At 37.7% G+C, this 11,020-nt stretch overlaps 1 protein-coding gene across 1 annotated transcript in view; it reads left to right on the forward strand.

The window, feature by feature from the left end:
* Positions 1–11,020, forward strand: part of Thsd7b (thrombospondin type 1 domain containing 7B) — a 1,039,160-nt gene that overhangs the window by 402,253 nt on the left and 625,887 nt on the right. The window contains exon 7 of the mRNA XM_004626384.2: positions 5,087–5,284. Coding sequence (XP_004626441.1) covers positions 5,087–5,284 — 198 coding nt within the window. The remainder of the gene's footprint in view (positions 1–5,086; positions 5,285–11,020) is intronic.

The raw sequence follows: 11,020 nt of genomic DNA on the forward strand, positions 1-11,020 counted from the left end.
AATGGCAGAAAGGGACATAAACACATGTGCAAATACACATGCACAGCGAGGTCTCCTCTCTGGTATTTTTCTAGTCATCATATTATTTCTTCAGTATATTCTCTTTATTTAAAAAAAATGTAGCAGAAAGAATGGGGCAGTAGGAAATAGTTCTTACCTAATAGAAGCAATTAGTTATAACAGCATTGGTCTTTCTGTGACTATTATTCCTAGTCAAACCCCCTTAAAGCAGCCATCATCTGGGGTATGTGGCTGTCCCCTACTCAGAGTACATTAGAAAGTAAGCCAGTGTTCAAGGCTTCGAGCCCTCCCTTCACATCCATGACAGGCCAACACAAGGAGCAGTGCTTGGCAGACTGCTGCTTATAAAATGAAGCTCAGATACCTTTCAGAGGGATTTAAATTGGATTAGGTTTTATCATTTATTATTACCTTTGAGATATTCACAGAGGGTTGTAATTAATGAAATATGGAAAAGAATTAGTTAGAAAATGCTGATGGATGAAGTCGATACATAGATGTGAGGCATTAAAAATTCTTCTTGATACTTTGACATAGTTTTATCAAAAACACCTTGTCCCTGTTACAGAAAATTCTAAAAAAGCAAGAAATTCAAAAAGGAATTTTGTAGTGCTTTTCATGTGGTATCATATTAGCTAATTCACTACATGATAGAACTTCAGGGATTCCTTCTACACCGCTTGGCTTTCCATTGCTTGTGACAGAATGCCTGAGAAAATTACCTCAGAGGAGGAAAGGCTTATTGTGCCTCACAGGTTCATAAATTTCCATCCCCAGATGGCTCCATTGCATTTGGCCCGTTTCAAGTCAGAGCATCAAAATAAGATTACGTGGGGCAAAGATGATGGCCAGCAAGTATGTGGAGGGAGCTAGGACCAGGTATGCATCTCAAGGATATGCCCAGTTTCCCATATCCTTCCACTATATCCCACCTCCTAAGTTTCTATTACTTCCCAACAAGTGCCATCAACTTATTCATTCATCAGTGGGTTAATCGCCAGATAATCAGAGACTTGATGTTCTAGTCACCTTCCAAACTCCTGCCTCTCAAAAACGCTGTTTTAGAAACCATGTTTGTAACACATGAGCTTTTGTGGGACATTTCAGTTCTAAATCATATTTTTTTCCTCCAATGCAATGTCTCCTCAATCATAGCACCAGAGAGATACTAAAGATCCCCACAGGGCAAAAGATATTTTGAAACTTTGAAGTCATGACTACTTTTGAAGACAATCTTTCATGTTCTCCAACAAATTAATTTTGATAATTCTAATGTGAGGCAATGTTGATATGTCTAGATCTTATATGATAAAATCCTAAACATTTACATCTTCTCTCCTTGTGTGCATGACTCCACTTTAATGAGAAGCCTATAAAATCATTTAACATTATCTTAGATAATATGTACACTGAGAGAAAATCTATTTTTTTCGGTGTGGGTACATATTGGAGCTGATCGCAGATAGTGCCTGTTTCCTACAGTAAGCCTCGAACCTATTCATGCTGACATCACCCGATGATCCTTATTGTCTATGCTCACAACAGGCTGATAGCAGTGTGACACTTTAAGATGCTACCCTGCAGGAATGGTGTTTGATATCTAAAGAGTTGGAATCCAAGATTTAGTCTACTTAGGTTCTTGACTCAGAGCTGTTATCCAACCTCCAAATCCTCCAGAGACCAAAAGCAGATAGAATAAAGTGGAATAAGCTTCTTCTTTGTTTAATCTGTTGGTTATTTCTTCAAGTCTGTCCCATTATAGCCAGTGCAAGGACACAGCATTGCTCATGACCAACCCATCAGAAGCTCCCATTGACACTCCTAGTCCAGTGACACAGAAGAAACGCAGCACACAGCCTGGATTTTCCCACTCAAGCCTCCTTTAACTGATCCTTGGCTTCATTTAAAAAACATTGACCCCTTTCCTGCCATCTGCTCGATTTCTCTTTTCTCTCCCCAAACCATTATTCACTTCTTCCTAATTATCTCCAATAGAATTATATCCTAAACCACAAATCTTGGAGTTATACAGAGAAACAAAATTCTATGAGCACTAGTTTCTCAAGTAAGGAAGTGGTTATTATAACTCTCTACTACTCACTCACTACTCCATTATCCCTTCTTCTCTGCTTCCCTGCAAGGGAGTGATCCATGCATGGTACCTTTTGAATTCACTTCATGAAGGAAGTACTAGAACATAGCCTACACAGGAGGTGGCTCTGATCCTGTTTTATGAGAAGCACCTCTGCTGCATTTCATACCCAGTGTGTCATCAGTGATGTGACTTTGGAGAAGTGATAAAGTGCAGGGCAGCCCCAATTTTCTCACATTAAAAATGGGAATGTAACTTATAAAATCATTTCAAAACCTATTACTTGAAAGGAATATATGCAAGTGGCTGCCCCAGTTTTGGTATGGGGTAAATACTTAAAAGGCTTTTCCTTTTCCCATGTTGGATTAGGAAATGCTCTGTGGAGAATAGATATGTATTTTTTCATGTCCTCCCTATGGCTTCCACACTATAGGACATATGGAAGCTATTGTTTGTGGAACGATATTTATTAAAGTATAATCAGGGAATGAAGAGAATATATTCCTGGCTCAAGCATAGTTTATTTTGTTGTATATCTTTGAGAAAAGAACACCTGGGGAAGCCTATTGCCTATTATAGGAATGAATACCAATGTGTGGTTAAAGTTGAATATTAGAGAGAGAACCCAAGGTATCTGTTTTATGCTGAGCTTGTGCTATGATTTGACCCTACTTAGAGTCAGGACAAAGGCAACACAAATGAAAGAGTGAAATAATTTATTAACTGAGGAGGAGATGTAATCTATAGATTTATGACAGGATGAATGCAGCATGATTTATAAAGGAAAACTGCACATGCCCCTCAATGACATTAAGTTTCAGGAATTGGATGTCCAGATTCCCTCAGTAGAGACTGCTAAATTTCTATGCTCAAATCAACTCTGAGCTGGATGTCAAACAATGTAAATCATGAGATCCCATGCTATACCTTGCTCAAAACAAAAACTGCATGAGCAGAAATGTAAGACAGTAAATAAGCAACATGCAGTGCATGTGAAAATGGAGGTCATTAAGGTGTGTGGCAAGAAGAGCTTGGAGGTCATGGCAGTTTTACATTCACTGCGTTTGTTCAGAGGCAAGTATTTTCCCTGTACATCTTCTGAAGGAGGAATAAGAAGGTAGCTGGGCCTTTCTATAAGTTTTATTCTGTCCAACTAATAGTGTAGACTTGGAGATAGGAAACAGTGAAGTAGCTACTTTTCTTTTCAGTTGCCCTGAGCTTAACATTTTCAATGCCTTAAAAATTCAGTCATGTTTTGCTGAATGATGCCTGTATATACATACTTGGTGCTTAAAGGAAGAATCTAAACATCTCTTTTAAAGAGAAGCACTGGGTTATGCTGGGATCACAAACACTCAAATGAAGTGCTTTTGACTTTATCAATAATTCCTACCTATCTCTACTATTCCAGGCAAGCTCAGCTCCCTCTTGAGTCTTGAAACCGTATGTCCATGACACTCTAGCCCCCAGTATTGCTCTCGGCCACTTGGAGCTTTGCAGGTTCTCTAATAGTATGACAACATTCAGAGAGATGAGCTTGGCTTTGTTGCCTTTCATATTCATTCACTTTTCCTTCTTGCTGCCTCATGAGAAGGGTGACAGTATATCTAACTCTCTTTCTATGAATTGAATGTTCTCTATATTCCTGATAAAGTAGTTTTTAGCTAACCAAAAGAATAAATGACAGCTCCTTAAAATGTTATTATGCAATAGCTTGAATTTGTTTAAAAATAGAAATAGAAGGAATTAAATTGGTGGTTCAATTTGATGGATAAATAATAGAAGGTAAGACAAGAGATCAGTGGAAGTTGTACATACATAGCTTTTAAAGTAGATAGGACACATGAGAGCCAAAAACTAAAGAAATGAAGACTAAAGAATTTTATCCGGTTCTCAGTCATTCTTTCTTTTTTAGGATAACTTTGATTTGACATACGTCAGTTAGTCTGGTACTACTTATGAACAGATTCTATTTATTATTAAAACATACATTTCTTGTGTGTAAGACAAAACTGGAAGATCTATTAATAGAGGATACACATTCTCTCATGAAAACAGAGAACAGAAACTGAAAATTAGCCAAGCAATTTAGAGCATACTTACACAATGCACTTTCCAGAAAGCCCTGTCACTCTCCATACCTCTATGGTTGATCCATTTTTCTCAATGTATAACTGCTTAGCTTCTATCAATGTTGAGTTTCTGACTCCACAGGCCCATAGTTTTCTGGCTTGTAGAAACTTTCCCTTGTCTCATTGTAGGTTGTTTTAAAATTTTAATAATAGTTCTGGTCCCCATGTTTAGCCAGGGTAGAAAATGTAGTCTAAGTAGATACCACCTTACTCAGCCGGTTGATGTAGGTATCAATGAAGCAATTCAGAGGAAGCCCAAAGGAGGAAGCTCTGAATGGTTAGGCAACAAGAATAGGCTGAATGATAGATATATTTCAGCTTGGTGCAGAGTAACAAGACTGTCTTCAACAACAAAGAGTTAGACATGGTTATGCACACCTGTAATCCCAGCGCATGGGAAGGATGATGCAAGAGACTTGGTGTGAGTTGGAGGCAAGCCTGGGTTACAAAGTGAGTTCAAAGCCAATCTGAAGTGCACAGTAAGACTTTGTCTCAAAAACATCCAAATACCTCAAAAAGCAAAATATAAAACAACAAAATCAAATTGAAATAGCAAAAAGACAATATAGAATTTTCTGTAATAAGACCATTTCTGTGAGTTTTCATGCATTTTACTGGTATTTAAATTGAAATATCTTAGAAGACAAGAGTTTATGTTCTCATTCTTTTCAATTTTTGTTTTTTCTCTCCACTTCTTAAAAACTAGAATAAATGAAGATAATGTATATTTTGGAGTTGTGAGTATTCATAAAAGGTTTCATTTCTCACATAGTAGCTGACTCCTTGCCTTGGCCAGATAAGAGTGGAATCCTGTGAAACGTTTGTTTTATCCTATTTTTAGGATTTAGAACGAGGCAGCGCCACATCCTTATGGAGTCCACGGGGCCTGCGGGCCACTGCCCTCATTTGGTGGAATCTGTCCCTTGTGAGGACCCAATGTGCTATCGGTGGTGGGCATCGGAAGGCATCTGTATCCCTGATCATGGCAAATGTGGCATGGGGCACCGCATCCTGAAGGCCGTCTGTCAGGATGAGAAAGGTATGACCCATGACAAACCAGAGATACTGTATTATTTGGCTGAAAGACACATTGTCCTTGCCAGAAGGTAATTTTCTAGAGGGACAGAATGGCCTCCTTTTCCTTCAATAGTTACAGTGCAGTCAGGGGACGCCTTGCAGAGCGATCTGTAGTCACTTCATGTGGGACCAGGCACTCTGTAGTATAAGAAAACTATGTGATTATTCACTTAATGCAGTGGGCTGAACCTGGAGACTTTTCTAGAGTCTTTTTTTTAACTTGTCAAGACAAATAGACAAAAATTTCTGGACAATCTTAGATTTATCAATACAAACTAAGTTTTATTTGTTTGTTCTGAGATCAATATATAACATGTGTTTATATATTATTAACAAATGCTACTGATTGAGATACCAAGGTTAAAAAAGATTTTAAAAATGCACTAAATGAAATGTTTTTGTTTTTATAGTGCTAAACTAAAATGAATTCTAGATACAATTCTAACATTTCCAAAGAGCCATAAGTTGTCAAGATTTACAAGACTTAACAATGATGTCTTTCCTTGCTTACTGAGTTTCTGATACAGTGGTAGCTGCAAATGAAGGGTGAATTATAAAACATGTGAGGCACATGGCATGAGAAAAGTGACATTAAAATCTTTCTCCTAGAGGTTGAAATGAACTCAATCTCTTGGCAGAATATCCAGAATATCTCCTGATCTGCTCTGCGGTGAGAAGCCCTGTTTATAATACTCTTGGTGTGTGGGATGAAATGTTTTGACTTGCAGTGTTAAGTAATCTGTTGCACAGAAGGAAATTGGAAAGTGTATTCAGGATGGATATTGGCATCCACACAGGCTGCCATTCAGTATAATTCCTTCCTTTTTTCGCTCTCTTTACCTTTCCTTCTTCCATTAACATTTCCTTTCTTTCTCTTAAAGCACTGCTGTTTATGTTAGGAAAATGTAAATTTTCATTAAATGATTAACTGATTACAATTAGAAAGCAGATGGTTATATAATTAAATGGAGCTTGGTAACAGTACAGAGAGGAGCAGTAAATATTGAAATCTAATAGTGACTACTCATATTATCAAGTAATATTTTTTTGGATTTTCTTTTTTGTTCTTCTTTAAATTTATTTTAAGGAGAATAAACAAAAACAAAGGCAAAACAAAGCAACAAAAAACAAACAACACAGAATTTGAATTGTGATAACATGTTTGCTCCATTCCCCTCCCTCCCTCCCTCAATCCCTCCTTCCCTCTCCCTCCCTCTCTCCTTTCTTTCTTTCTTTCTTTCTTTCTTTCTTTCTTTCTTTCTTTCTTTCTTTCTTTCCTTCCTTCCTTCCTTCCTTCCTTCCTTCCTTCCTTCCTTCCTTCTTCTTTCCTTCTTTCCTTCAGACAGTGTCTCACTATGTATTTTCAGTATCTCACTATGTATTGAGTTCACTACATGGTCCAGGTTAGCCTCAAGCTCATGGCAATCCTCTTGTCTCAGCCTCGAAAGTGCTGAGATTATAGGCGTGTTCTACCACACCTGGCCTGCATAATTTATTAACACAGGAAAATAAGAGTATTTTTATTATATTGTGGATGATAATAAGAAATATAGGGCTGGGGATATATCTCAGCAGCTTAAGTGCCTGCCTGGAAAGTGCAAGGTCCTGAGTTCGATCCCTGGTAAAATAATAATAAGGAGAAGGAGAAGGAGAAGGAGAAGGAGAAGGAGAAGGAGAAGGAGAAGGAGAAGGAGAAGGTGAAGGTCATTCCAAACTTTTGGCACAATCGTTCAGAAATCATTGCGATTTTCCCAGGTACTGGGGTATGAGGAGAGCCTTCTCGTCACACATGCACTCTTTGTTCCTGGCTTCTCCTATAGAGCTCCCAAATGACTTGGAATTTCCTTGAGTGTAAAGAATGGCTTTTGTTCTGATTAGCTGACTCTCTTTCACTCTTCCAAAGGTGTTGGTTCTCAGAAAGACCAAACTTTGACTAAAAGCTTGAAACATTCAGTTTTTCCCTGCATCCACTGGGAAATGGGGAGTGGCAGGAGATTAAGTTACAGATCAATCCCATTTACGTGCTGAAGCTTCTATAAAAGTCTCTGGAATACAGGGCTTAGAGGTCTTTCAAATTGTGGAACACATGGCGCTATAGGGAAGGTTGTATGCTCAGAGAAGATATGGAAGCTTGTTGTGTGCCTCTCTTCCATTTGAGTAGCCATCTGGATCCTTTGTAATATCCTTTATAATAAACTGTAAATAGGAGTGGAATATTTCCCTGAGTTTTATGAGCCATCTGGGGTAATTGTGGAACCTAAGGATTTGTGAGAATCCTCACTTATAGCTGACCTGTCAGAAACATAGGTGACAGCCTAAAACTTATGATTGTCTCACCTGCTGCCAGGCGCAGGGCCCAAGGGGTTCAATCCACGGGGCTGCCGTGCCTGCTGGCCCCGCTCCCAGGACACACTGAGATAGCAATTGAGACTGGGTGTGGTGGCATGTACCTATAACCTCAGCTCTTAGGAGGCTGTAAACAGGTGGATCAGTGTGAGTCTGATCTAGTAGTGAGATTCTGAACACCCTGTAGACCCTTCCCTAAAATACAATAAATAAATAAATAAAATTAAAACTTATGATTGTCATCTTCACTGGCAGGGGCTGGACCCTAACTTGGATTTGATACCAACCACAAGCAAGTAATGTAAAACAAGTTGAATTGCATGTCATCCAATTAGTGTTGCAAAATTATTTAGGATGGAGAAAAATTGCACTGATAGAAGTATTCTGAGTATGGTAATAGAAGTAATTTGCAGTCATTTAAAACCTGGGCTCAGAGAGTCCTACAACTTAAAATATTAACTTTAAAACTTGCTGGCTAAATGGTCTCAGGGAAACTGTTTAATTTGTGGAACTATCCTTTCCTGAAACTATCAAATAGAAGTTACCTCTTACTGTCAGGATTCTGAGAGCTAAATTAGTTACATGAAGGTGAATCAGTGATGTGTCTGGCACATAACCTTTCAAAATAGTCTATAGTCTTATTTTATTTATCATACTACGTAGAAATCATGCGAAGAATATTTTGTTTTGTTTTGTTTTGAATTACTGAGGGTTGAACTCAGGATCTTCACATTGACCTGCAGTCAGTGTACTTATATTGCTTGTTTGTTTTTGAGGCAGAGTCTCACAAAGTTTACGCAGTGCAGACACTTGCTGTCATCCTGCCTCAACCTTCCTGAATGCTCTGATGGCAGTGCTGTGCAGCCATGCCTGGCTAACAGTATTCACTTATAAAGTGAAAATGACAATGAAAATTAGAATAAACATTGCTTACTTCTTCCTCCTGTCCTCTAAGTGAAGAAACAGAAATATAATTGGTTAGGTTAGGACCCAAGGACAACTATCATCCTTTGTCATCTCATAGCAGCTACTAAATGCTATCATAGCCAGGAATATAATGCTAATTTTTTTTTTACTTTGATCAATTTTCTATGCCAGTATCTATAATCTGAGCAATTACATAAAAAACAGCAATGTGCAATATAACAATCACTGTTGAATACCTATCATCTTATTTTTTATTGTATGTCACTTCTAATGTCTTATCTATTATTTTTCTATTCTCCTTAAAATAAAAAATATAGAGATATTTGCTAAAAGATATAAACTTTTATTTTTTTTTTTTTTGGAACCAGGGATTGAACTCAGGCCCTTGCGCTTGCCAGGGAAGCGCTTATTCCACTGAGCCATATCCCTGGCCCCCTATATAAACTTTTTTAAGGAAGTCTACTTGCTAAATGATGGAATGAAGCAGGTGCACCCCCAGGATGTGAAGGGGCCACCAAGAAATTACTCAAGGACCACGTGAGGACATCTGCCTACTGTGTGAAATAGAAACATGGAAGAGGGCAAACAGTAGTCATTTGGTAGGTTCTGAGAACACTGTCCTTTTCCCTGCATTGCAGAAATTTGCCTAATTGGCTCTGTGAAGATGTCACACAGTGGTCAACTTTCATCAGTCTCCAAGGACATGGTAACAGTGAAAAGCGATACACTGGAGCATCAAAGTTTTAAATATCACAAATAAGTTCAACAATGTATGGGAAATATGTTGATCTTATAATTATGGATCATATTCCATTTATATTTTAAATGCTTCCTTCAAAAGGAAGAAATGTATTCTTCAATGGAACAAACATAACTTATATATTCTAAACTCAGTACACTTCAATTGACTCACGTTAAAGATAAGAGGAGACAAATAAAATCAGTTTCACCAACAAAAGACACAGAACTCCTGTTATATAGATCTAGCAATTCACAGATGACTACTTGCATTATAGTCCAAAATAAGTCACAGTCTTTTATTTTGTGTGTGTATGTGTTTTAGGCAGGGGTCTACAGGGTGTTCAGGGTCTCACTATGGATTGGACTTGTAGTGATCCACCTGTTTATAGCCTCCCAAGTGCTGGGATTACAAGCGTGCACCACCAGGCCCAGTCTCAATTGCTATCTTAGTGTGCTCCAGGGGCGGGGCTGGCATAGCAGGTCCAGGAATTGAAGCCTAGGCCCCTGGGCCTGCTTGCAGGCATTTAATCCACTGAGTTATTTGGCTGGCCACTTGTCACAGTCTTAAAGTAACCGATAAGGCTTAAGGATATAAAATGTATGTTTTCCAGTTACTTTTTGATTTCGGTGTGACACAGATTTTTTTTTTTTTTAAGTTTCCAAGGTAATCAACAATCTTGTGGGATAAACAAATGCCAATGAAACACTGGCAAAAGCCATACAAGAGTCATGCTGATCATGCTTGTGTAGAAATTTCTTGGCTTGATATTTGAATGAGACATTCATATTTTGTGCAAATGTCGAATGCTTCTTTCTGTATACCTTTCTATGTAGGGGATATGGAAATGGCTAAAAGTTGAAGACAAACCAAATCACATTTGCAAATTCTAGTAGACCTCAATCTGCCTACATTGATTATAATTTATTGAGCTTATTTTAATCAAATATAATAATATTTCTTTAGGTTTCACCCACTTAGTTCTCAATAAATTCTGAAATAAAAGACCTATGAAACAATTCAAAATAAGAATGATGAAAACTACCAAGTGCTGCAAGAAAAAAAATCTGTAGATTGTGTTCAAGTTTCTTTTTTTTTTCCTTAAGCATTTGAATGAGTATCAACAGTGAAGTAAATTCTTATAGTTGAGGAAATTTCAATTCCCCCAATAATATCTGGAGCACCAGACAGAAACACTTCTCTGCCAAACCTCCATGATCAATCATCCATGATCACACAGAAGCTAAATAACAAATGTGCAGACTACATTTTCAAATTACCACTGGACATAAGACTACTTCAGCTATGAAGAGGTCAGTATATTCTCATCCGATGACTGTGACTGTTAGCCCACAAAGAATGAAGATGTTCATCTAGGGACTTAAAAACCTCAAAGACTTCAGGGAGCTAATATAAATAAACATTAATTCCTACTTCTCTCCATTGGACATTGAGAGTACAGGTCAAAAGCTAAAAATTAGTTCTTTTGCATGAATAAGCAACAAAGCTCTAAAACAACTGTACCATGGTAGAGTTAATACCTACACAGCTACTGAAAAAAACACAGCATCTCTGGTGATAGAAATTCCTAGATATAAAGACATATGATAGTCTTTCTTTCTTTCTTTCTTTCTTTCTTTCTTTCTTTCTTTCTTTCTTTCTTTCTTTCTTTCTTTCTTTCTTTCT

This window comes from Octodon degus, unplaced genomic scaffold (genome assembly GCF_000260255.1).
Source record: "Octodon degus isolate 3935 unplaced genomic scaffold, OctDeg1.0 scaffold00014, whole genome shotgun sequence".
Taxonomy (NCBI): Eukaryota; Metazoa; Chordata; class Mammalia; order Rodentia; family Octodontidae; genus Octodon; species Octodon degus.